Raw genomic sequence first — 27,436 nt, forward strand, 5'->3', positions numbered from 1 at the left:
ATGAGCTAACACAGAATAAAATGGTCCATGAATATATTTCCCAATGCAAACAAAGAAAATATATTGAATTGATTAATCAATTTCTTAGTTTTAGTTTTGTGGTGTGCAAACCTAATTGATTATTGGATTTTGTTTCACATTCAGTCGACTTCCTTCTAAGTTCTAACAAGCAATATCAATGTCAATAGTAATTTTGACTGACCAGCAAAGAAATAAATGGACATTGACATCCAAAAAAGTTGTTTAAGCACACAAAAATGTGTATTATAAATAGCTTGCACCTAGCACCAAATTCCAAGCACCTAGCACCAAATTCCAAGCACCAAAATCAGAACTATCCATTAACAAAGATCATAGAAACATGAAGTTTCTCTTCCAAAACCTTCTTTCTCATCTTTCTTTAGTCATTCTTTGGTCTTTTGCCATTGTTACTCAACAAACCAGCCTTGTGTTGAGTCTTCCAAACAATGAAACTGTGCCAGCAGTTATTGTGTTTGGAGATTCTATAGTAGACACAGGTAACAACAACTTCCTCAACACCATTTTCAAATGCAATTTCCAACCATATGGTAAAGATTTTGGTGGAGGGAATCAACCAACAGGAAGGTTCAGTAATGGTATAATCCCATCAGATATCATTGGTATGAAAATCCCTGCTTTTGCACTAAGTTACTTTCTTTGTTTTTTATCAACAAATATTAGTTGTTAGAATTTGATCGGTGAATGAGTTGAATCCAGAACTTCTCTTCAAACCAACGTTATAACATGCATATCAATGAACACTTCTTATATTTATTTTTTAACATATTTCTTTTGACCTCTTCTAGCTGCAAAATTTGGAGTAAAAAAGATTTTGCCACCTTATCTTGATCCAAAACTGCAACCTCAAGATCTCCTCACTGGTGTAAGCTTTGCATCTGGTGGTTCTGGATATGATCCTCTAACTTCTAAATCAGCAGTAAATAACTTCTCTAAAACCCTATATATATATATATATATATATATATATATATATATATATATATATACTCATACATGTATATCTACATTAATCATTTTCCATAACATACTAACCTCACTTTCTTTGCCATGTGTCACACAAGTCTGTGCTATCACTGACAGATCAATTGAACAAGTTTAGGGAATACAGGAGCAAGATAGAGAAAATAGTTGGAGAAAATAGAACAGCAACAATAGTATCAAAAGGCATATACATATTGTGCACAGGAAGTAATGACATTGCCAATACTTACTCCTTCTCTCCAATTAGGCGACCACATTTTGACATTCCTGCATACACAGACTTAATGACTTCACAAGCAACAAACTTCTTGCAGGTATATGTTTTACCAAAGAAACCAAAGAATGGGAAGTTAGAAAGCTAGCATATTTCTTTGCATGTGTTCACTTTACCGTAGAATTAGAACCTAACAGATTTTGACGTGCTAAATGAAGTTTCCAATAATATTTATTACTTGTTTATCAATTAGATATAAGATCAATTTATCATATTTTTAAAAAATATATATTGACGGATCTAAAATCCTATAGGAAAATCAAAATTAAAAAAACAAATATATAAGATGAGGAACAAAATAACTTTTTTTTCATATATTTGATAATAATTTTAATAAAAATAGGGATGCGCTTGCACACCCGCATATATACACAAGTCCCCCACTATAAACAAATCATATTTTATAACTTCGTTTTATAAAGATAAATTAAACTTAAAATTCAATTTTTAATATGATAATTTTAAGACATAATCAAAATGGTCAAAATAAGTTAGAACAATGTGGTTGACAAATGACACTGTCATTATTAGCCTAGGCATCAGTCGCTGTTTCTAGTTAGCAATTTTTGATTTTTTGTCAAAAGTTTGCTAAACAAACAATTGGGTCAAAGGTAAAAGTGAGTGTATATCAAACATGTGTGTATAAATGTGTTTATATGTGCCCCCACATGTGTGAACCACATGCCCAAATGAACAACTTGGTTTAGACTTTTCTAAATCGAAACGCCGTCTTACATCTCAGTTCATATTCATAGGTATATATCTTCGGGTTCAGCGACTTTTCTCCAGAGAAAATAACACAATTTTAATATTTTTTTACTGGTTTCTTTTATATTTTTCTTCTTGGATAATTGAAGTAGATCATTCTATACATGAATGAAAAATGATTTTTTAACTATTAAATTTTGACAATTTTTTTTACAATCTTATGTGATTTTTTTAAGTGATTTTTCATTTTTCTATTTTATCATTCTCAATATTTCAAAACCATTTAGAAAATAACACGTCATGTTGTAAGAGAAGGTTGTCAAAATTTATTAGTCAAAAAATTTTTAGTAATCAAAATATCATTGTCCATACATGAAATACACCAAACATGATTTTTTTTCAAAAAAAAAAAATCACTGTCTGTATATATTCTTAATACTGATATTTTAAAATGAACTGAACTCAGGAACTTTATGGACTTGGAGCTAGAAGGATTGGAGTGATTGGTTTACCAGCTCTAGGGTGCGTGCCCTCGCAGAGAACAATCAAAGGAGGCTTACTCAGAAATTGTTCAGATTCTGAGAACCAAGCAACAATGCTCTTCAACACAAAACTCTCATCGCAAATAGATGCATTGAATCAAAAGTTTTCAGAAGCTAGACTTGTCTATCTTGATATTTACAACCCTTTACTCAAAATGATTCTAAATCCTGCTAAATATGGTAATAATATAATTTTAAAACTTTTAGTTGTTCTGTATTTACATTTCTATTTGGTTGATTCATTATTGTTTATGGTTTTACAATGGTTTAGGTTTCGAAGTAGCAAACAAAGGATGCTGTGGCACAGGAAATTTTGAAGCAGGCATACTTTGCAACAGTTTAACCCCACACATATGTTCAAATACCAAAAACTACATTTTTTGGGATAGTTTCCATCCTACCCAAGAGGCATATAATGTGCTCTGTTCTCTGGTGTTGGATAACAAAATCAATGACTTCTTCTAAAGACAGTTTTGTTTTTTTTTTTTCTTTTTTAATTATTCCCATTCTTGAATTTTAAATTTTAATGAAGTTTTATTATTTACGGTTTTTCTTTTTCTTGTTCATGTGTTGTTTGTAACTTGGTTGCATGATGGAAGTTATACAAAACCTCATTAGAATTGGTTACATTTTGTTAAGAAAAAAAATTTAATCATTCTTTAGAATTTGAGAGGACAATACTTTGATTCAAATCTTTAATGTTGTATATGTAGAATTAATTAGTGACGGGATAAACAGCCATATTAAATTTGTAGCAGTTACAAATACCAAATAAATTGGTATTTGTAATGGTGAGGGTGCTTGAGTTTTTTTCTAATATTGTGGGGCTGCAAGAAACAATAGCCCTATCCGTAGTATAACTGTATATTGTGGTGCATTGTTTCAAGATTTAATAGCCTCTTGCCACATTGATTATAACATTCATACTTTCATACAATAAGACTATAATCAGTCCAAGATCATGCTTGTTTTTCTCTATTGTTATACACTGAAATACTTGCCTACTCTTAACTAGATCTCCCCCAACGGCAAGTTGTCCTCAATCCTAAACACTGCAAAATTTGACAACCAGAAAGACGCACATGGGGCACTATTAAATTTGTAAATGATGACTGAAACAAACTCATTCCTTCACCAACTCCACCTAGGAAGCCACATGGCCGTAGCTAATACCACTGTAATCATTAAGCATTTCAATATTTTCATGCAATAGGAATTTTTGGTTCTCCCAAGTTTACAAAAGCCTCTGCAAAAGTCAATCGGGCTGCTGCAGCTTCCCAAGATACAAGGTGGTTCAAAAATACATCCACATACTTTGCTCTATCATTCTGTTCAAAAGTCGCAATGATTGTTAAGTTTATACCTTTATGGAAAATATCAAATGATTTATGATGATTAAACATACCCTGTAATCCAAGTAGTATGCATGCTGCAGCAAAGAGAAAGAATTCAGTTAGTGATGACTATATAAAGGTTTTCATTAAGTAATTTGCAGGTGTAGTTTGAGTTGTTTGTTAGAGTAAGAGGAAGAGAGAGAGAGAGAGAGAGAGAGAGAGGGCATACCTCCCACAAATCCAAATTGATAAGTGGCTGCATGAGAAAATATGATTATATTCAATTACAATATTAAATCAAATAAATTTTATGGAGGAAAATGGAAATTAACTTACTATGTCATTCCACACAATTGGACAAATGGCATTTGAAGTTTTGACTATCTCCAGTCTTTTCTCTTCTCTTTTCACTAAACCAACCAATGAATATTAGCATCAATCACCAGCATAGTCAGAGCAATATATCAAACAATAAGGTTACATATAAAATAATATATAGTTCTACTCTACCTAACAAATCTTACATTGCAATTGTTCTTGAACTAAACCAGCTAGTGAGAAAAGACTAGTTACTACCTTAATCAGAGAACATTAAATATTCTCAATTAGAATTTAACAACCACTCAAGAGAAAACAGAATAGAGGCTCTAATTACAAGGAAAATTCAAGGATTTTTGGCATATTAAGAAGATAATATGGAATGAACTTACAAACTAGCCAAACCCAACCAGAACCAAATAATGTGAGGGCAGCTTCTACAAATTTCTCTCGAAAATTCGTAAATGATCCAAAATCCTTTTCGATCTGTTGAAGGAGACCTAGTTTGGGCATATCACCCCCTCCTGGTTGCATGGATTCCCAAAAGAAATCATGGTTCCAAACCTGTGTGGAAGGAGCAGAATTAATCACAGACAGCATTTAAATATGAAAGCACCTAGAAACCACAATTGTAATGTCATCATTACTACGGATGACTAGGCAAGATAAGCTTCATCACAAGATAGGACAGAGTACTCTCAATATCATGCCAACTATAGAAAATTCAAACAACCAAGTAAAATTGTGATAAATATTTAAAGAAATAAAAATTACAATCTAAAGAAGGGAAAATTATTTCATAAAGACAAGAACAAACGGAAATGGTACAGGAACCAACGGAACAAAGATTACTAATTTGTTCCATTCCCAGTTACATTTGTTTGTTTTCAAACTCAGATTGTTATATTAATACTTTTGTGGTGATACAAACTTGATATCTCTATTGCAGAGAGAGATATAGGGACAAACTTCCTATTTTACAGAATAGAACATTCACATACACTCTACTTCTTCATGGGACTGCACCTCCCAAAGACCCAAGGCATATTCTCTTGCAAATGATAAGATATCCCTCCCTCTTCACCTCTCTTCTTATTTACGGGCAACATGCTTTAATGAAACTATCTTACAAACAAAACTAACTAAAAGTATAACTAACAAATAGATAACTGAAGCATCTGCATTGCCTAACATACAGACTTTTAACATACGGTCTCTATGCGAGTCCTACGGACGACTCTAAGGCAGGTTTTCTGATCTTGACTAGGGCACATGACAAACTTCCAACAGTGTTCTCATCAATTGTACATCACCAAAAACACAACTTAGTATATCTACTCTTTTAGAGCCCTAAAATTTAATAGATAAAAAATATAAGCAAAAAAAAAAAAAAAAGATATGTAAGTAGAAAACTGGAGAGAAAACTCCAAATTTCACATTCTCAACAAATGCATGAAAAATTCATTTTTCTCTAGGCTGACATTAAAGGAACTATGTTAATTGGGTACCTGCCCTAAAAGTCATTGATGTTTTCTTAGTATTAATTGTCATGTTCAGTACCTATCCTATAGCAATAAACAAGTTACTTGTCAACATATTGACCCCAATCTTAAGTTCAAGCCATCCCTGCAACCACAGATATCCTAGTATGTCAGAATAATGAATCCCCCTTACAATTTTGAAGCTAAAAGATGAAATTGCAGTTTTTAAAGTGCAATAATAAAAATTTGCCTTAGTTTACATTTCATGAAGATTATTCACTCTCCCATTGAATACATGTAATCCCCCTTACATTATCACTCTTCATAGATATAATTCATATATAAGAGATACTTTTTGTTTACTTCTTTGAATAAAAATAACCCAGACTACATTACACTTGAGATTTAACAAAATTAATCTCAACTTCCCTCTTCAATTTTTCTTTTCCAGTCATATATATACCATTCATATACAAAGGATAAAAGGGAGTAAGCGTAATTTCTGAAGAAAGATGAGAGGTGAGTGTAAATTTGCAAATCTTGGAGGATGTTTAATATTGTGAACATTGTGTGTATCCTAATTTTCCTATATGATATAGAACGGAGCATTTTCAATAGTTTTACGAATAAGCATGCAATTTCAGAATTGATTTATTGTTCAAAGCCTATAAGCAATCAGTCTAACAAGTACCTCAGCTGCATTGTTGAATTCAGGGAAAGGATTTCCACTGTTGTATGTCACTTTGACTAGTTCATCCATGGTGTAACCATATAGTATATCATCCTTCTCTAACTGTTTGTTCAACCCTTCTATAAGACTCCGATGATATTCACCCCAATGCTTGTCAATTGTCTTCTTACTCATATGCGGCTCTAAGGCATCCTAAGAAATATTGAAGCACCAAAATAAAGTCAGAATTATCAATGTTGACACAAATGACCAATTAGTGGCTGCCTATGATGCATGAATGTGATGAGTATCAGATACAACAAGTATCTAACATAGCAATTTCCCTCATCTTGAAAAATATAAGATTCGATACATTCATATACATTTAAAGTAGGTATTTATGCATATATATAATTCACAAAATAAAATAAATGTTATCGTACTTTCTTTTAAGAAATCATATTAAAATTGACAATCATTATTAAATATTACCAAGTTAACTTATGAAACTCAAATGTATGTAGAACTTATAGTTTTATATGAACAAGTGGCGAGGGTGAGAGTTACTTCGATCAACATTTGTTATAGGAACACTTGTTCTTTAATTAAATGGTACTCAAGTATCAATTCCTAAAACTGAACTCACGGAATAAATCACAAATCACATATTTTATGTATGTTTAATATTTGGAAATATATAAAAATAAAAATGATGACATTTATATATACTAGTGGAATGTTATATATGAGGCTATTTTAGGAAAAAGGGTTTGGGGGCGTAGGATCCTTCTTACGGGCTGTCTTATTTCTCAAGGTTAATAAATAAGCTTTTGGATTAACAAAGCGAAAGCACACCTAGAGATAAGAGCATATAATTCACATAAAAGTACACAATAAATTTGATGTGGTTTGGCACTCTAGGCCTATATCCATGAATACTAAATAAAAATATTATTATTGAGCATACAATTTTTCAAGCAAAAAACTGTATAATTTCACATACATGACAAAATTGCAAACCTTATCGTACAACTTTTCTAAATATAATTAAAAACCTTCTCGTACAGTTTCTAGATAGAATTAAAAACCTTCTGGTACATTTTTTTTGGGACAAAATTGCAAACCCATGAATACCCAAGAGATTTATTAAGTTGAGGAGAAAACACCAAAATCAACTATTCCCTTTTATAATAGAAAATTTCTTATTTCTCTAAACTCTTTCCTCTGTAAAAAGGTGTGTTTCACATGGAGCAAATTTACAAGTACCTTTTTGCCATTTTATCCACAATAGATAACTCAAAAAATTAATTTAGATGTCAAATTATAGAGCCTAAGCAGGGAAGACGGTAAAGAGAGGAGAGGAGTACTATGAATAGTAAGATTTTATTGACATTGGTGGGTAATGACATGATACTAAAGACAAAACACTAATTCATTTATACTAGTGGCAGTGATAGGCCCATTATGCAAGTACACAGAAGGAAAGGGAGGAGGGGCGGAAGGAATAGGAGAATGGGAAAACGGATTCCAGAAACCACGCCAGCTCGTCTACAAAATGAAAGAAACACGTCCCAGCGCTGAGGGGAGTAGAAGAGAGAGAAGAGAGGCATAACAAAAAGGAAAGCTGGAAGGAGATTGGAGGGGGGAGGATATGAAAATCATGCAGATAGGGGAAGGTAACTGATGAGGGGGAAGTAAACTGTTTGGCCTGGCTAACTGAACAAACAGGTCTTCCTCAGGAAAAGGGTGTTGCATGGTCTACATTTCCTATTCTCCATTTCTGTAAGGAGCTGTGCTCCAACGATAACTGAAATCTGGAAAAATAGTCCTAAAAGTGAGAGACATTGAGAAATGTGTTATTTAGACAATACTGATGCTTTTTTTGTATTGAGAAAAAGGAATCAATATAATAAATACAAGAATTTGATATCCTCTAACAATGAATATATGATACAAAAATAAATAAAAACATTTCTAATAATACATATAAAATCTAGATATCTCGATTATATAGGATTCACTACTTATTTCTATAATCATAACAAGATCATATAACTACTCTAAAATATAAGATCCAATAAGACATGCATCTTTGTCCCAATAAACAAGATGGTTGTAATAAAAAGAAATGACCTAAGAGAAATAAGTTGTCACAATTTATTTCAAAATGGTAATTTAAATTTTAAAGTTCATTGAAAGTTGGATAATTGTATGTTTCTCCATAAACAAAAGTTCAATGTAATGCCATCCCTTTCCTAGTTTTTCTTTTTCTTGATCATTCCAATGGTTGAAGCTCAATGATAATTATAACTAGCACCTAGCTTGAGCACAAGTGAATATAACAATTAACCTACAAATGCAATTATTTCTCTGATAAGCTTGATGCTGAAATAGATGACTCAACTAATCCAAGCATATACGACAAAACAGTACACTTATTTCCAGACTAAATGGATTCAGACAACTAAGTGAATCACTTACAAGTTCATAAGGAGGGGTCTTCAAGCCGTAAAATGAAGTGATTTTTGAGGATCTGGGTGAGCCATCAAACCTCTTTTTCTGCTTAAAATGTAATGATGAAAACATGTCAGCACAAATAAGAAAAGGAAGTTGCCTTAGCGAATAAATCTCCTGTCAGGAATCAGGATTCAGGAATGATATAAAATCAATTTTAATCTATTAGAGAAGCCGACCATGGCTGATAATGAAACTCATTTAGCTTGCCCAAATACTTTAGAAGTAAACCTTCAATGATTCTTCACCAATTTTCAATGTTAAGGAATGATGATATACCAATAGTTACACCATGCAGTCATAAACCTTTTATACAAAAAACCATATAGAAACTGACAAAACACGTATTCTGCAGACAATCAAAACTTCAAAGTGTCACTGTTACCGACATTATGCCAATTAGTCATTTACTCATTTACTTTTTTTGTAGGATTAACATTCATATTTTTTTTTCCTTAAGAAAATGTTATGAATTTCAACACTGAAAACCCACCTAAAGGCAATGGAAACATTGCAAATCTAGGCCTTAATTTTGTAGCTTTATCGGTTTCAATCTCATGCCCTTTTCATGCAAAACATTAGGCTCACTCAATTCATTGATTTTTCACGCCTTCCACAAATATTAAATTAATTTCATTGTTTGTATGTAACTTCATTTATCAAAAGTAACAAAAAGACAAACATGACACCAAAAGGTTGACACAGAATTAATCTTAAGTGCAATGCACGTTCATGTTTAATTATATCCCCAGGAAAGATACCTTAAGAAATTACCATAATTTAAAAGGGGAACTAATCAGTAAGACAATGAAACAACAAAATATCAGTCCAAGAAAGTTACTCTGTGAAGAAGCTTTGGAATCTTGAACTTTCTAGATAAGTTTGCTGAAACGAGATGAGGGCTAGTAGAGATAGGATTGAAATAACAGGAAGCCATCGCTACTTTATTCCCTAGCATTTACATCAGAATATCAATTCATCGGTAAGCTGTGGATTATGTTCCAGAAAACAACAATTATAACCAAATATGTAGATTTAGTATAGCAACAATTTATTCTCACATCTGAGTTTTTCAAATTCTACATGAGAAACAATGCACTGAAGAACATAAAGTGATCACAGTATTTTCAAAACAAAACTGAGGCCAGCCTCCACCTAGAACATGCCTTTCCCACATAGAACAACAAATAGACAAAAAACTAAATTGAACAGAATTTGTCCCAAGGATTCACCTGGCATCAGTTATTAACTATGGATATTAACTTTCAGTTAAACCTAAAAACGTAATAGTCTAATAGTGCATCTTTCCTCTTGTATGTACAAAGGAGATACAACATAATTGCTACTGAAAAAGATTGTTTTGAACCAGTGTAATCGTTTACTCTTTTCTGTAAACACTCAGCCTGATAAGCTTCATATAAGGTGTGCCTCAGTGCATGAGGGCTGTGATTGCAACTGGAAATAGACTGGGCAATAATATCACTAGATCTCAGAATGTAAAACTGAAAACTGTTGTGATTTCACACAAAAACACAAACAAAGCATGTAACAATTTCATACATGATGAAATATCCCTAAAAGACAAGAACAACAGCACGGAGCTTTGAGATACGGTTGCGAAGCACGGTTAAAAGTGTTGACAAAACAGAAGGAATAGAGTCTGATACTGTAATCGTTTAGACATTTAAACAAGCATTTGTCACGCATGTGAACTTGGTATTTCAATGAGACAAAAGACAACGACCATTAGATTAAACCACAGTACAGTGTTGAAACATAGGCCAACTAGTCAAAACACTCTAAAGAGTTCCACCTCTCTTGCAATGCTAAACCATCCATTTTTACTACGAATGTATCTCATAATACTACCTAAATTTGAACTTCTCTAAGTCTGAGGTTGTAATCATTTAGACATTTCAACTAGCGCTTGCCAAGTTTATGAACTTAATATTTCAACAAGACAAAACACCATGTCCGTCAGATTAACCACCATTATAATGGTGAAACATAGGCCAGGGAGTCAAAGCACACCAAAGATTGCACCTTTCTTGGAATGCTAAACCACCCATTATGACTTAGCCCACCAAAGTAGCTAAGATTTTAACTAGTGAGTGTGGAGGCTAGGATTCAAAAATGAAATTAATAAAAAAGAGAGACATGACTTAGCCACAAAAAGTTTGAATTGTAAAAGCGATAGGTGGCATAAATTCAACATAGAGAGAGCAGAAGCAACGAAAAATACACGAGCATATAAAAAAAACTAAAAAAACATGAAAAACAAAAAAGACAACGTCTTGATGAAAACATTAAACCCAAATATAGGAAATTCAGAGAGAGCAAAGGGAAGTTACGAGAATTGCTGAGGGTGTTCGTGCTAAGGTGATGTCGGCATAAACTGGAAACTAAACCTTCTCAGAATGGTACAGTTGTTGTTTGCTCTTCTGGTGAACTATAGAAGATAATGTAACATCTACATTTTAAATAATTACCATTATTTATTTGATTTAATTAAGTTTTTATTAAGTTACTGACTTATTCACTCAATTCGTGTAGTTGATTCAATTTAATTTCTTTATTATTGAAAATCAATTCGTTAGTTGTTAAAAAAGGATAGCAATTTAGTCCTTAAAAGAATAAATAACATGAATTAGTTATTGAATAAAAAAAAAAGTCTAATAATTTATGTTTGGCAAAACTATTTTGTTTATTTTAATAACTAATTTATCACTAAATTGAGAACGAACTTGTTAAGTTATAATATTTCAACATAAATGTTAAGCTATAACATTTCACTCTGCATCGTACTAGAGAATTTCTTACAAGGCAAATCATTAGTAAAATAGAAAATTATGTAATCTAGATATATTTTACTACAATGAAATCATTATAATGAATTTTGTGAAATAAAGTAGTGCATATAATAGACAAAGTTAAACACTATATAAGAATAAAAACCCATAACACCATTGTCTTAAGGTTTTGGGGTTAAAAGTGGTATCAAATGTGTTATGTGTAAGACAAATGTTATATATATAGAACTACAATCTCTCAAATAACCATAACCTATATATGTGAAATATATATATATATATATATATATATATATATATATATATAATTCCAACAGTGGTATCAGAGCCGATGGTTCAAAGTGATTGACTTCATAACCATAACAAAAAAGGGTATGACCACATATATGAAAACTCATAACACCATAAAATTTTGGGGTTAAAAGTGTTGTCAAATGTCTTATATGTGTAAGACAAATGTTATATATATAGAACTACAATCTCTCAAATAACCATAACCCATATATGAAAAAATATATATAACCCATCAGGATGGCTTTAATGAATTGATTAAATGTGAAGGAAGTTTAGAAGTGGAGGATGTTGGAGATAGGGTGTGGAAAAAACTATAGGAAGCAGGAATTATTTTGACGTTTGTTTGATTTTTCAATATGGTTCATTGTTGTAAATATCTTGAGTAATAACTTGGAACTTTGACTATAATTTTTTTAACGATTATTGTGTAATTTTTAATGTAGCAATCTTCAGTAAGATGATATGTCATACCATAACCTCTTATTTTCTAATGCTAACTGTTGTATGGGTATTTTAATCATGATGTTTGGAAGCTTGTTCTCAGAAAAAGTGCTATCATTGGCCATAAAAGCTACCATTAGTAGCACAATGATGTCCACTGTCATCTAAGCTTTCTGTTAGTTTTATTAAGCTATTCTAGCTATATAAGTTTGTTAGTGAGTCATAGCCCTGTTGCTATACAGAGATTTTTTAGTATTTTATAATACCAATCACAGCCAAACTGTTCTGTTTTGTGTATTCTTTATCAGCATTACCATCACCTAAGATGTTATTGTAATTTATATAGTCTGCTAAGCGGCCTAACATGAAATATTTGAATGGGAAAAGGATTAGAATACTATATTGGGACTGTGAATATACTCTCATTTAAATTTAGTTTAAAACAAAATCAACTACCTCGTGAACTTCAAAATCAAACAGAAAGAACTCCGGAATCAAACAGCAGTAACAAAGTAGAATGTACTAACTACTACTTCAGGTCCAACAACATAATTTTAGCAACACATAAGTTGACACACCGATCCAAAACACAACATAGAGCAAGAAATAGATAGAGAAAAAGAAAGAAACTTACCCCGAGAGAAGAAACAAGAATGAGATATCTTTAGTTAGTGTGATGGAAAATAAAAGAAGCAGAAGGACAGTGAGGATTGGGTTTGAATGGGTGTGCTGGCTTCTGAAGGCCCTCGAGAGTGAGTTAATAAGTATTTGAATTGGAATGCGAAGAGAGACAGAAGAAAAAAAAAAGAGGAACGGGAATAATGTAATGAACTAATGGCCAGATAAGGTAATCAACACAACACCTATTCGGGTTTCATCGGATAATAATACGTATTTGAACCATGCGAAGTGTTTTAGGTATTTATGTTGTCGTTTTGTCCTTCTTTTTCTATTTTACTGTTGTCGTTTATGTGGCCCAAACAAAGCTGGGGTACATGCACTTTCTTACCTTTGCATAAGCCATCTTCCTTTGTGTTTTGCTTTCTTTCCCTTTTACAAGATAAAGAATTACACTTTTTAAAAAATATAATTATTTAATCACGTTTTTTTTTAAAACATCTTAATTTTAATTAATATTTGACCTTTAATTACATCAACATAGTATGTATTTTTTTAAAGAAAAATATCAATGATTATGATTGGTAAAATTTACTGAATTCATTTCTTTCTATTTTATAAATGATAACATATGTAATACTGTTTTATGTTGATATAGAGTATGTGCAAATGCCAACAAATTTCAAAAGCCAAAAGTATTATGTACATATTTAAGGTACAGCTCATTTGCATCATACTACATGGTATGTAGAGCATCTTTCGTATAGCTCATAAATTTTGATTTACTTTGTCATGAATTTTATTTTATTTGTTATGAATCTCACTATTTCACTTTTTTTTTAAAATAACTTCGTGTTTATTTTCTCTTCAAAACAAATATTTAATGATGTTTTATTTTAATATCAATATAAAATTATTAACCTTTAGGTTTAGGACTACTAATTTGGACAATCCACTTGAATAAGTTCGCATCAACCAGTCTCGATCGTCAACCCAGGTTAAATTGTCTCAGTCGTCGGTTCGGGTCAATCAGTCTTGGTTGTCGGTCCACCTCGATCGTCGGTTCGACCCGACTAGTCTCTACCATTAGCCCCGACCAACTCGTCTTGATTGATGGTCTGACTTGACCTGTATCGGCCAATGACCCGGCCTAGCCCGTCTCAGTCGTTAGTCCAACACAACACGGTACGCCATGATTGTAAACTCAACCCAACATGGCCTAACTCGGTTGTGGGCTCGAGTCAGTTAGTCTCAATCGTCATCCTAGCCCAACATCGTACGACGCGATCGTCTGACCGGCCTGTCTATGTTGTTAGTATGGTTTGGCTCGTCTCGATTGTGGGCTCAGGCCAGTCTATCTCGACTATCAGTATGGGTTGGCTCATCTAGGTTGTCAACCCAAGATGTGTTGTCTTGAATGTCGGCCACGAACGACCCGTCTATAAATTATCGCCTATGTGGCTCAAATTACTAGCTGAGTAACAATAATCCCATCCTGCACTCATCACCAATACACCCTACAACTAAAAGGACATAATAGCATTACACCTTAGGAACACTACCTTTAGCATCACAATTATATGTAATAAGCATTTTAACATACAAAAATTCAAGAAGAACCTATAAACAAATTCATGAAACATAAAGAAAGCACAATGCAACACATAATAAATAAGTGGTTCGAGTTAATGTCAAAATTGAATAAAACAAACAAAAAGCTCTACAACCAAGCTATGGATTTGAGTCTTAAATATAAAATTCAAACCAATGAGTTTCATAGGTGACATGTGGATTTTTTTTCACAACCTATGGATTTGGTTCCATAATGCATAATTCAAACCAGTGAGTTACACATCTCATAATTTACAAACAAGCAATCACAATTCAATTCATCCAAACTTAACCAAACAAAAGGTTACCCACTATAATTTTTGCATTGTCATCTAAATTTCATCCTAAGTCAAACATGTATACATTAATCAAACCATTTAACATATCTACAACCATTATTTAACTAGAGTCATCGAAGTGGGTCAAAACCCATGGGGCAACTCGGTTCACCATGGGTTTGGGTTGAAATTTTTTCACAAATGTCAATACAGATCAATTTTTGACCCGGTTCACCAAGAATCCAGTTCACTCGGTTATTTAAATTAGTTATTTGGAATTTCTTTGACAATTATGAATATTATGCATTATATTTTTATTTGAATTTATGGTTAAAAATGATGTTAAATATTAAATATTTAGTTTGTAAACACTCACAAATATTCATGAATATTAATAAAATATGTGGGTACTACATAATGAATACTGCGTGGACGTGAGTACGATAAGATACGAATGAACTATTACATATATCCTACCCAACACCCTTGATATCCTAATCGACGATTTTTAAATGTGAAATATCATCTAAGTGGTCATGCGGGTTAAATAAATGACACATGTACTTTTTAAGATTTATTTTATTTTAAAAAGTAACTAATACAATCAAATCAATGTCATTTGTTCTTCTATTAGAAATTACATATAATATGTTTTTCTATTTTTTCTTATTTAACACTTAAACACAAAGATGATACACATATATTGAAAAATTTTCATTTCTTTCAATTTTATTGTCAAATAATATATATATATATATATATATATATATATAAATGAAAAAAAATATAACACTTAATTAAATAAAGACAACATCGTTTACATCATATTATTAATTCGGTCAAACACACAAAATTAAAAGATATTACAAAGGCATAATAATGGCAGGTAAAAGATAAGGTAAATAAATACATTATCTTTGATCATATTTTGTATTTAAATTTTAGAACTACAATATTTTATTTTTACATAGGAATCTGATGATCTACAAGTTAAACTATGATACACTCAACAAAAACTTATGGTTATGCAGAGTGTATGAATTATTGTTGCTAATTGTTTGATACGTGAATGTGAATAAAAAAAACTCTAATAAATGTACAGTTTAAGAAACAAATGAAGAAATTATTTACATTTCGGTAAACATTAACAAAAGAAAAAGTGACCTTTTTGGTAGGTAAAAAATAAAAAAGTGATTGAGAAAGTTGTAGGGGCAAATGAAATGAATATGGATGAAGTGCGTGAGAATGAAATTGGTGAGTGAAAGCATAGCGATTAAGGGTGAAATAGGAATAGTGGAGGTTAAGAGGAGGCATATTGTCCATTCTGAACGTAAATCCCAAGCAGAGACCAGCACGACGAGCAAAACAAGTTGGTTGGACCGGTAGTTAGAGAGAGAGAGAGAGGAATCAAGGCGAAATTACACGGAGAGAGAGAGAGAGGGAAAGTGAGAGAAAATGATGTTAGACGGAACCGAAGATGAAGAGAAGTTTCTCGCCGCCGGAATCGCCGGTCTTCAGCAGAACTCCTTCTACATGCACCGTGCATTGGTAACTCCTCCGTTAAACCCTAACCGCTATCTTTTTCTTCTCTTCCACCGCGCACGATCACGCTAATTCTGATTCGCTGTCTAAATTCCTAATTCATTCCGATCCAATTTCGATTGGTCGCAGGATTCCAATAATCTCCGGGACGCTTTGAAGTATTCGGCTCAGATGCTCTCCGAGCTCAGGACTTCCAAGCTTTCTCCTCACAAGTACTACGAACTATGTGCGTTCTTCTCGGATCCACCGTTACCTTGTTTTTTGTTTTTGTTTTTGTTTTCCGTTGGATCCTTTACCTAACTGCTTCTGTGCTTGTGATTGCTAATTTGCATCTCTTTTTCTCTGAATTCGGTGTTTTAGATATGCGCGCCTTTGATCAGTTACGGAAACTTGAAATGTTCTTCGAGGAAGAGACTCGTCGCGGTTGCTCCATTATTGATCTTTATGAACTCGTCCAGCACGCCGGAAACATTTTGCCTCGATTGTGAGTGAGAGTGTTGCGGAATCCATTTTTTCTTCTTATATTATTTTTTTATTATACACCGTTTATGATAGGAAAATCTTCCCGAATGTTTGCGTGTAATCTTGCTTATAAAATGTGATTGTAAATCATTTTATCTTATGTTTTGTATGTGGAGCAATGCACGATCATGCTGATATTTTTAATTCCTGCTAATGGCGTGTAATTGAGATTGACGTCTATTAGTTCGTCACGACTCGTGGGGAAGATTTTTTGGTTTGTTTAAAAATCAATTGTGTAACTCTGCTCATTGATAACTTGGTGGTTTTGAACCTCATGGTTTGCTCTAATTTTTTGTGGGATTGTTTTGAGCTTTTGCAGTGGTTATGTGTTCACTCTTTTGAGTTTAACATGCTTCTTACTTGTGAGCTGTTAATTTTATGATCACAATCAGGTATCTCCTCTGTACAGTAGGATCAGTATACATCAAGTCCAAGGAAGCTCCTGCAAAGGATGTTCTTAAGGATCTTGTGGAGATGTGTCGTGGTATTCAACACCCTGTTCGTGGACTCTTTCTAAGGAGTTACCTTTCTCAAGTTAGTAGGGATAAATTGCCAGATATTGGTTCAGAGTACGAAGGGTAAGTAATGCAAGACTTTTTGCGCTCCGCTCCTTTCATAGGCACGATTATTTCACTGAGGTTCCTTAATTGAGTTAGATTTGAAGTTTCAATGAACTGAGCCAGTAGCAGTGAACATTTGGAAGATAATTGATGGCAGCCTGAGTATCACCATTTCTCTATCAGGGCTACCAACGTTACCATTATACCATTTTACTTTTGCAATTTAATGCATGATGTCAACTCATGGAGTCTTTAGAATAATTGAGCCTCCTTTTTTCTTAACATTTGTTTTTATTGTTCATCTTTTGATTTCTGCTGTCCTTTTCTGATTCACCTTGTGACTTGTGTGTCTGCCCTGTCATGTGGCAGTGACAATAATCTTAAAGCTGCTCCAATTTCAAATTGAGCTTGATGCAGTAATGCCTAATTTGACAACTGCAGGGATGCGGATACTGTAGCAGATGCTGTAGAATTTGTACTTCAAAATTTCACTGAAATGAACAAACTTTGGGTGCGGATGCAACATCAGGTTGGTTGAATTGTCTCTGCACATCATTACAACACTCATGTTCAGACATGCATGTTGTCTCAGTAGTTGCACGTCATGAGGGTAAAATATATCACGAGGGCATGATTTCTGGTCATGCAGGTGTAGTAATGCATGTGAATCTTTCATACTCTTAGCTGACCCTGAGTTGAGGCTTGCTGTCGGGCTTTCTGGTCTGCAGGGGCCTGCCCGGGAGAAGGAGAAACGAGAAAAGGAAAGGAGCGAGTTGCGTGATCTTGTAATACCTGAAGCCTGTAACTGTTTTGCTTCACTGCAGTGGGGTTGTATACACGATGAAATGCTTATAGAAGGCTTCTATTGCTTTTTTGTCCTTGATATATTATTAGGTTGGGAAGAATCTTCATGTTCTCAGTCAGATTGAGGGTGTTGACCTTGATATGTACAAAGACGCCGTGCTTCCCAGAGTACTGGAGCAGGTATAATTGGTCTATTGTTTCTGTTTCTGATAATCAAAGGTATTGTTTGCTTTCTAACCAGAAGATATGATTGATTTTCCTCAATTATCTTTGGACAGGTTGTGAATTGCAAAGATGAGTTGGCTCAGTTCTACTTGATGGATTGCATAATTCAAGTCTTCCCCGATGAGTATCACTTGCAAACTCTTGATGTGTTGTTGGGTGCTTACCCTCAACTTCAGGTTAGTGAACTTGCACATTTATCTGTATTACTTCTGGAGGATTCCGTGTTTATATGTTTTCTCTCCTTCCAAAACATGAAAGTTCAGATTAGTGAACTTGCACTAATATATAATATTATTTCATTGTGAAGAATCACCAATAGAACATGAAGATATTAATCAAATGAAAAATAGGAAGTAAATATCTATATAATGATTAACAGTTAGCACATCATCTTAGTTGTTAAACTGTTGCACAAGTTTCTGCCAGGTGTAATACTTGTAAAGTTACAACTCAAGAAAGGAGATTTATTTGTTGTCTCCAAAATTTCCCTATAGAATATGATTTTAATTATAAACTTGCGTTAGTTCTAAGCTAGCCTACATATATATGGTCGTATTTATTTACTAATAATGTTACAGTCACCAGTGCATTTTAAAATATATCTTTTTGAGATTTGTAATTTTCTGATTCAAGGTACAAAGGTACTATAAGTTGTTTCAATAAATTAGCATCTCCTTTTTTTGTGTTCTAGTTGGTGTATCATACGCTGAACAATAAAGTGGCCATGTGTGTCAGGGTTATCGATCTATGTTGAATGCCAAGGTTTTATTAGTAAAGTGAGCATGTGTGTCAGGGAGATCAATCTATGTTGAATGCTAAGGTTTTATTAGCTAAGCATACAATTGTTTCCACACTGGATTAATTGATAAGCACACACTTGACAGTGTCTATTGTATCTTTTGCTTAACTATAAAAATTGCATCCAAAATATCCATGACAATCTATGCTGCAAATATGCAGGTATCACCACTCATTAGCTTTCTGTTTTTTTCCCCGCTGTATCTTTCAGGCATCAGTTGATATCAAGACAGTGCTGTCTCAGTTAATGGAGAGGCTTTCAAATTATGCTGCTTCAAGTGCAGAGGTGTTGCCAGAGTTTTTGCAAGTGGAAGCATTTTCGAAATTAAGCAATGCCATTGGCAAGGTATTCTTTCCCATTCCTTTTATCTTGGATATTTTAGCCATGTAGTGCAAATATATGTATCTCTATATTGTTTTGCTGCCACAAAGTCATGGTTTGTCCAATATTTGCAACCAACACGATTTAGTGCACAGTAGTTAATTGCACTATAGCGGATTAGCCTTGTACAGATATGGGATTCAAATAGCGGATTGGTTTTCAATAGTAGCCATTTCAGCTGCAGTAGCAGTTTTTTTGTATGTTATGGTGGTGCTAACAGGATATGGCCCTTCAATAGAACGTCGGTGTTTTGAATAACAGAAGTCAAATACAAGTTTCCTAGTTAGGAATCAATCACCAATCACCATCTTCTAAATCATAGTCTTTATCGTTTTCACTATTATTACAATAATAGATTTCATTTAGAAATTGAAATTCCATAAATAGTTGCCCCCAAACTCCAATGTGTATGCCCAGGGGGACTTTTATTTGGGATCTACGCATAGTGCTTCCATCCATCTGCTATGAGTCCTATTTGGTCAGCTACACGCCCGAAGGCCACTATACTACCGCAGCCCCTCTAGTGCTTGGGGATGGGGATGCCTGCTTAGCTACGCATCAATGGTGGTACTATTTAAAACCTTGTTTTCTCTCCTGGAACACTGTTGTTCAGGTTTTTCAAGTAAATATTCCACACAAGTTTGCGAGTATTTACCTCCATTCTTTTCACAGTTAATATTTTTATTTTTATGCATTCTGTTCTTTATTCTTTCTTTCTACTTCCCTGATGACATATTCTGCCAATTTTATCTAATTTGTTACTTATTTTTTTAATAGTTTCATCATTCATCTTTTGACTTAATATCTTAGTCCTTATTGCCCCTAGATTGGTGGTGATTGTGTTTCAAATGTGACTTATTATTTATCATCCATTTCTTTAATTTTTGGTAATTTTGTTTTATTTTGAGAATTTATACGTGTAGTATGACTGTTCAGTTTGCATTATAACTATTTTGAGTATTTGTACATGTAGTGTAACTATTTTTGGCTTCCCTCTATCCCGCAGTTGTGTTTTCCATAGTTGGACTCCACATGCCACTATTTTGATATAAAGTTCACATAATTTATTTTTGGGTTAAATATGTTTTTGATCCCTGAATTTTTAGTGAAAATTGGATTTAGTTCCTCTTCGAAACTTTGAACCAATTTTGTCCCTCATCTTTAAAAAGTGGGTGAATTTAATCCTTTTAACCAAGTTTTGTTAAGTTTATTTGACATTTTAAACGCATTTCTAAGTAAACATTGAAGCGAAAATGAGTTAAACGATGTAAAAAACTCAAATACTATCATGAAATACATTTAAAACGTCAAATAAATTTAAAAAAATTTGGTTAAAAGGACTAAATACATGTATTTCCAAAGCTGAGGGACTAAATTAATCCAAAGTTTTGAGGATGGACTATTTCCAATTTCCACCAAAAGTTAAAGGACCAAAAACATATTTAACTTTTTTTTTTATTATTATCTTTTATGTGTGGTTAAGTGATGAATGATAAAGTTCTTAAAATACAGACCAAATCTCCGACAGGAAGAATATATTTGAAAGGATTAAGCTGTATTATATAGCATTTAAAGTAATGGTCATCGCACTTCCCTCTATCCTTCCGTGCTGTTTTCTAGAGTTGACTGCTACACGCCACTACTTGAGATTCATAGCTATGATTTAACTACCGACTGACTGTAAGCTAATTGATAGATTTGATATAAAGTAGACATTAAGTTTTAAGGTTCATAACTAAGATTTAACTAGACTTACTTCAGGCTAATTGATACACTTGATACGAAGTAAACATAAAGTTTTTGGTTTTTATTATTATCTCTGTATCTGGGGTTCATAAGTGATGAATGATAACGGTATTAGTGAAGTAGCCAAGTCTCCAAAAGGCAAAATAAATTTGAAAGGATTAATACAAATACAGTGTCACTTGTTAATCATATTTAAACATTGTTGAAATTATACAGAAGTAGAGATGGAGGAAAAGAGAGAAAAAACTCTAAATAATAATGCAAGTTTAGAATATTTTAATTTCAATGGTTTTATGCAAAAGCAATGTACTAATCCTTAAATTACTAATATTAGACTCATTTATCCTAACACAGAACATAAGATATTATAAAATATGGAATCTATTCCTAGGAGGTTATATAAAACGTGTTAGCATATTTTATGACATAATAATGATAGGATGAGATGTTTTTCTTGATATTCTAAAGCAAAAGCAATGTACTAATCCTTAAATTACTAGTATTAGACTCATTTATCCTAACTAATTAAGGGAACATATCATAAGATATAATAAAATATGGAATCTATTCCTAGGAGGTTAATTAAAATGTGTTCGCATATTTTGTGACATAATAATGATAGGATGAGATGTTTTTCTTGATATTGTAAACAGGATATAAGTGGTGGTAGGTGATAATGTTTGTGAATGGGGATGGAATCAGAGCATTTATGTTTAGAGGTGAGTTGAGTTGAGAGTTGGCTAACAACAATATCATGGGGTCAGGTTGTGTCCAGGACTAGAGATGATGGGTTAGTCCATGTCTAGAATTGGAGATGAGCCAGATCACTTTAGGTAAAATAATAGGGGGATAATACAAGAGCCTAAACCAATGCAAGAGCATAGATAACCATCCCAAAGACTACCTAGAAACAATTCAAAATTGTCACTGTCAAACTTGATAGGGGGTGGGAGAGAGAATGTTAGATTTAATCATTGACCACTAAATTGCAGCCAAGGTAGCTAAACAGCCATGGAAAGGGTGGAAATAGGTTCAAGGTGATCTATAAAGTAGAGTGGATTGTGAGGCAGGACACTAATGACAATTAGAGATGACAAAGTAGGCCAAACCGTTGGCCAGGTTGGTATTTTCAGCCCGCTTTGGCCAGCTAGCCCATTTATTTTTAATTAAAAATTAAAATAAAAATGCCTTATTTTTCATTTGGCACTTGAATATTGAAACTGTTGTATTTTTCATACTTTTTGATTTGGATGTTCTTGACGAGAAAAGTGTATTTTACGTCCTTCCCATATTTTTGTTATACAATGTTTTTGTTTCTATGCTCATGGGTTGTGAAATATGATGCCTTCATTTGTTATGTAGGTGATAGAGGCACAACCTGACATGCCCACTGTTGGAGTTGTAACTTTGTATTCATCACTTCTCACCTTCACGCTTCATGTTCACCCCGATCGCCTTGATTATGCTGATCAAGTCTTGGTATGTTGCTTTTCATACTGTTTGCACACATTCATGTTTTCTTTTCTATTCATAAATTATTCTTACCCGAATGTACCCATCGGCATTATTTATTTCATAGTTCATGGTAATGCACCAATACTTTAAAAGAAAAATACAATTTTGGTAGAAATTTATGATAAAATAATTGCATTTAGTGTGTGTACATTCGATTGAATTTGTGGCAACATTAGTTCTTTTCATTTAAGGAAGCAAACTTATTCCTGTGTTTTGTAAGATCTGTGCACTGACTGTATGTACTTATTAGGGAGCATGTGTGAAAAAACTATCTGGCAAAGGGAAAATTGAGGACAACAAGGCAACTAAGCAGATTGTTGCTCTATTAAGTGCTCCACTAGAGAAATATAACGATATTATGACTGCATTAAAGCTTTCAAACTATCCTCGCGTAATGGAATACCTTGATATTCCAACTACTAAGGTCATGGCAACTGTTATTATTCAAAGCATTATGAAAAATGGAACACACATTTCTACATCAGAAAAGGTATGTTATATTTTACCTGTCTGTTTTTTTGGTGCGACTTCTTGTTATAACATAACTTGATTTGCTTGTAGGTTGATGCATTGTTTGGACTGATAAAGGGTCTCATCAAGGATTCTGATGGGGTTCCTAAAGATGAGGTCACTTCAGTACCATAACTAGTCTCATTTTGCTATTTTTTTTTACAATGCCTATTTGACCTCTCCCATTAAGGTTGCTTTTATAATACATTTATATGTTCCCACAAATGTAAAAAGCTAAAATAATCCTTATTTTTGTGATCCTTACTCCTTATTCCCTCCCCTAGCTTGATGAAGACGATTTCAAAGAGGAGCAGAATTCTGTTGCCCGTCTGATCCAAATGCTTTATAATGAGGATCCAGAAGAAATGTTTAAGGTTAATTACTCATATTTATGTGTTCTGATGATCATAATTTTTTTTGTACTTGTTTTTCTGCTGGAAATTTTAGCTTTCAAACTCCAGTTAGTAATTTTAGGCGGCTCCACTTTTTACTTACCAGTACTTCCCATACTGAAGCTGCAGATGAATATTACCCAAGCAGTTATTAAAAAATAAATCTTTGACGAGCACTAAACTGAACTTGTTATCTTGGGATATTGCTTTATCATTTTAATTGGTCATGTAAATATTTCTCAACTTATCAGTGATTTTAATATTTCTAACATGAGCATAATATTGTTTGATATTTTTCCTGTGACTGCAAGCTACATTGTTGACCCCCTATATAGATGGTAGGAGTTTGTGTTTATTTTATGAGTTCAATGTTTAATTTATCTAACAATTATTGTGCACTAAATCGCAGATCATTGATACTGTGAGGAAGCACATACTGACTGGAGGACCATCACGTCTGCCTTTCACTGTTCCACCTCTTGTTTTTTCTTCTTTAAAGGTTTGTGTGACCTTTTTTTAACAGTTGCTTGCCTTTATTTGTGCTATTTTGCTTACATAATGATGAACTGATAGTGCTGGACATCGAAGCCTTAATCACCTACTTCTCTTTTACTTCATGCTTTCTTGATGTTGCTGCTGTTCCGTGTTCCTGTTTTATCTTCAATGTTAATGACAATCGCCGTCTGCCACTACGTTATTTGCTGCTTATATTTTTAGTAAAGAAAAGAATAGTAGAGTTTATGCAGTGTATGTTACTTTACTGTCTACAGTTGGTCAGACAGTTGCAAGGTCAAGAAGAAAATCCTTTTGGAGATGATGCCTCAGTAACACCAAAGAAAATTTTTCAGCTTTTAAATCAGGTAACGCATTTTTTTCCTTACAAAAAGGACGTGGGTTTTTATTTTCTTTTTAATGGTGATTTATGCCAGCATATTTTTTTTTTAATGATGATTGAATATTTAATAATATAGAGATCGTGACTATTTGTTGTTGAAGCAACTGATAATCGTAACAGTTTGTATTTGCGAGATATCTCTGTTTTCAGTTTGTGTTCAATACTTTGCATGTATTTTTAAAGGTTATGAACAGTTAACGGGTAAATTTATTTGATGTTACATTTATCTTCCTCAGACCATCGAGACCTTGTCAGGTGTCCTGGCACCAGAATTAGCATTGCAGTTGTACTTGCAATGTGCTGAGGTAATGGAATGTATTTCGTTGTTATCAAAAACGATATGACCAAACTCTATTTGCTAATTCTTGCTTCTGTTCTTGAATTGAGGCTGCAAATGACTGTGATTTGGAACCTGTTGCTTACGAATTTTTTACCCAAGCTTATATTCTATATGAAGAAGAAATTTCTGTAAGTACCCCCTTCTAGTTTTCTGCTTCCCTCCCTGGGATCTGGTGGAGGAGTGCATACGTTGACAAAATGTATTGGTTAGCCGTGCTCAACTATGTGTTTGTTTTTTCAATATTAGGATTCCAGAGCACAGGTCACAGCTATCCATTTAATAATAGGAACTCTTCAAAGGATGCATGTCTTTGGTGTTGAAAACAGGGATACTTTAACTCACAAGGCCACAGGGGTAATTATTCAATTCCATTATGCACACTAGTGCTCAGTATATACTTTTATACTAAATCCTCATTTTTTGGTGCCTTCTCATCGGACAGTATTCTGCAAAGCTTTTAAAGAAGCCAGATCAATGCAGAGCTGTATATGCATGCTCACATCTGTTTTGGGTTGATGATCATGATAACATGAAAGATGGAGAGAGGTTTGTTTTCTGGACATGAGATCTTAGACTTCTAAAGAATTGTTTCTCTGCTTGAACAGAAATACCTGGTGAATTTTAATTGTTTGCATGTCCAAATAATGAATCCCGTTGTAGTATTGTAGTATAACTATCCAGTATCCAGTACATTGTAGATGTTTTTAAATACGTGAGAAAAAAAAAGAAGCAAATTTTAAAAATATTAAGATTGCACTATCGGTTCTAAAGTAAACTTTTAGATTTGGAAATAGTTTAATTAATGAATTATTATTGTAACTATGATTTGCAAATATTTTTCTGTACTTATTGTTGATTGAAGAAAAATTAGGATAGACTAAACTAATCGAGAAAACTAAAAGTCATCTTTGATTGGATAACTAGTTAAAGAGAAAAGAAATATATTGATTTGATATAAAAGCTCAAAACGTATTATAAAATGAAGACAAAGTGTAGCTGCATAAGATAGTAAGTATAAAGGATAACTGTGTTCAAGATTAAACCCTCTATAATATAGGAGTGTTTTAGAGGAGAGTGAGAATGATTTTGTCCTATGCTGGGCTCTCTTACGGGAGTGAACATATTTAAATTGACCCCGGAGAACATTATAAGTGGGAAAAGCATCGTGGCGATAGAAAATAGATGTAGGATATTTTGAAAAAGAAATTTGGGAATTTATTTCTTAATTTATTTTATCATGATTCTTACTGCTTTGGTTATATTCGAATTTAATTTTGAACCAGGGTCCTATTATGTCTTAAACGGGCTTTACGAATTGCAAATGCTGCCCAACAAATGTCAAATGCAGCTCGAGGTAACACGGGATCAGTAATGCTCTTCATTGAGATATTAAACAAGTAAGTTAACCTCTAGTCAACATGGCTTCTGATTGGTTCGCAACATATAAAATGGAAGGAACAATGACTGTGTCTGTATTTTTTAGGTATCTTTACTTCTTTGAGAAGGGAAACCTACAAGTCACCGTTGCTGCTATACAGGGCCTAATCGAGTTAATTATGAACGAAATGCAGAGTGATACCACGACTTCAGATCCAGCTGCCGATGCTTTCTTAGCCAGTACTATGCGATATATAGAGTTCCAGAAACAAAAAGGTGGTACAGTGGGCGAGAAGTATGAAGCCCTCAAGGTTTCACACGCAGGATGAACGATACCCTTCATCTTGTCATGTTAGCTTTTGAAGAAACCTGTTTTTGTGCTGCTCAAGCAACTGTTTTCAATTCTCTTTGGATTTCATCTCCACAATCACAAGTTTGTGCCTTCCTCATCTGTGCTGACAGCAAAACTACTTGGTCATTGAGTTAGAACACCGATTCACCGTGTAACTAATCAGACTGAACCACTGTTGCTAGATCTTTCTTCTTTTATTAAATTTTACAATAGTTAAGAGAAATTATTTGTAGTACAGTTCCTATTTAAATCCATAAAGTGTGCGCAAAGTTTACTCGGTCGGACTCGTTGATTTGCCATGCCAGACGAAATTTCTATAGATGATTTATGTTTTTTAATTTTAAAAATAGTAAAAAACGCATCTTTCAAATAATTATTAGAGGTTATCAAATGAGTTTCAATTTTTAAAAAAGGAAACAATAATTGATTAGTGAATTGTTAGACCGGAATGGACTGTTCAATGTTTTTCGATGCTCTGTAGATGTAATGTCATCATATATAATCCCGGTACTTACCCCTTAATCATATTTTTAATATTTATTAATTTGAAGTTAAATTTC

The 27,436-nt window shown here is 33.2% G+C and overlaps 3 protein-coding genes across 7 annotated transcripts; 2 read left to right on the top strand and 1 right to left on the bottom strand.

Annotated features, from left to right (window-relative positions):
• Positions 1-290: 290 nt before the first annotated feature.
• LOC114167184 (GDSL esterase/lipase EXL3-like) lies at positions 291-3,096 on the top strand. The gene is made up of 5 exons (XM_028052184.2): positions 291-641; positions 828-958; positions 1,104-1,337; positions 2,472-2,727; positions 2,819-3,096. Exons 1-5 carry the CDS (start codon positions 362-364, stop codon positions 3,010-3,012), a joined length of 1,095 nt encoding a protein of 364 aa, XP_027907985.1. The 5' UTR covers positions 291-361; the 3' UTR covers positions 3,013-3,096.
• Positions 3,097-3,424: 328 nt separating this feature from the next.
• Positions 3,425-13,288, bottom strand: FSD3 (Fe superoxide dismutase 3). Of its 5 annotated transcripts, none has more exons than XM_028056565.2 (9): positions 13,044-13,284; positions 9,706-9,851; positions 8,832-8,912; positions 6,372-6,563; positions 4,592-4,763; positions 4,218-4,291; positions 4,111-4,137; positions 3,953-3,976; positions 3,425-3,875 (listed from the first exon to the last, which is right to left on the bottom strand). In XM_028056565.2, the coding sequence occupies exons 2-9, from the start codon at positions 9,820-9,822 to the stop codon at positions 3,750-3,752; spliced, it is 813 nt and encodes a 270-aa protein (XP_027912366.1). In that variant the 5' UTR covers positions 9,823-9,851; positions 13,044-13,284; the 3' UTR covers positions 3,425-3,749. The 5 variants fall into 5 exon arrangements, with proteins under 5 accessions (XP_027912366.1, XP_027912380.1, XP_027912373.1 ...); XM_028056579.2 differs by having other exon boundaries at positions 9,706-9,815; positions 13,044-13,283; XM_028056572.2 differs by having other exon boundaries at positions 8,832-8,909; positions 13,044-13,283.
• A 2,879-nt stretch (positions 13,289-16,167) lies between these two features.
• Positions 16,168-27,150, top strand: LOC114173504 (vacuolar protein sorting-associated protein 35A-like). The gene is made up of 21 exons (XM_028057954.2): positions 16,168-16,464; positions 16,588-16,684; positions 16,819-16,942; positions 17,373-17,558; positions 17,982-18,069; positions 18,269-18,325; positions 18,435-18,524; positions 18,623-18,745; positions 19,579-19,713; positions 22,858-22,974; positions 23,261-23,500; positions 23,572-23,637; positions 23,805-23,894; positions 24,322-24,411; positions 24,683-24,772; positions 25,044-25,112; positions 25,195-25,275; positions 25,394-25,501; positions 25,590-25,693; positions 26,431-26,544; positions 26,631-27,150. Exons 1-21 carry the CDS (start codon positions 16,372-16,374, stop codon positions 26,851-26,853), a joined length of 2,385 nt encoding a protein of 794 aa, XP_027913755.2. The 5' UTR covers positions 16,168-16,371; the 3' UTR covers positions 26,854-27,150.
• The last annotated feature ends 286 nt before the right edge of the window (positions 27,151-27,436 follow it).

This window comes from Vigna unguiculata, chromosome 2 (genome assembly GCF_037176805.1).
Source record: "Vigna unguiculata cultivar grain cowpea cultivar isolate G323 ecotype 2 chromosome 2, ASM3717680v1, whole genome shotgun sequence".
NCBI lineage: Eukaryota > Viridiplantae > Streptophyta > Magnoliopsida > Fabales > Fabaceae > Vigna > Vigna unguiculata.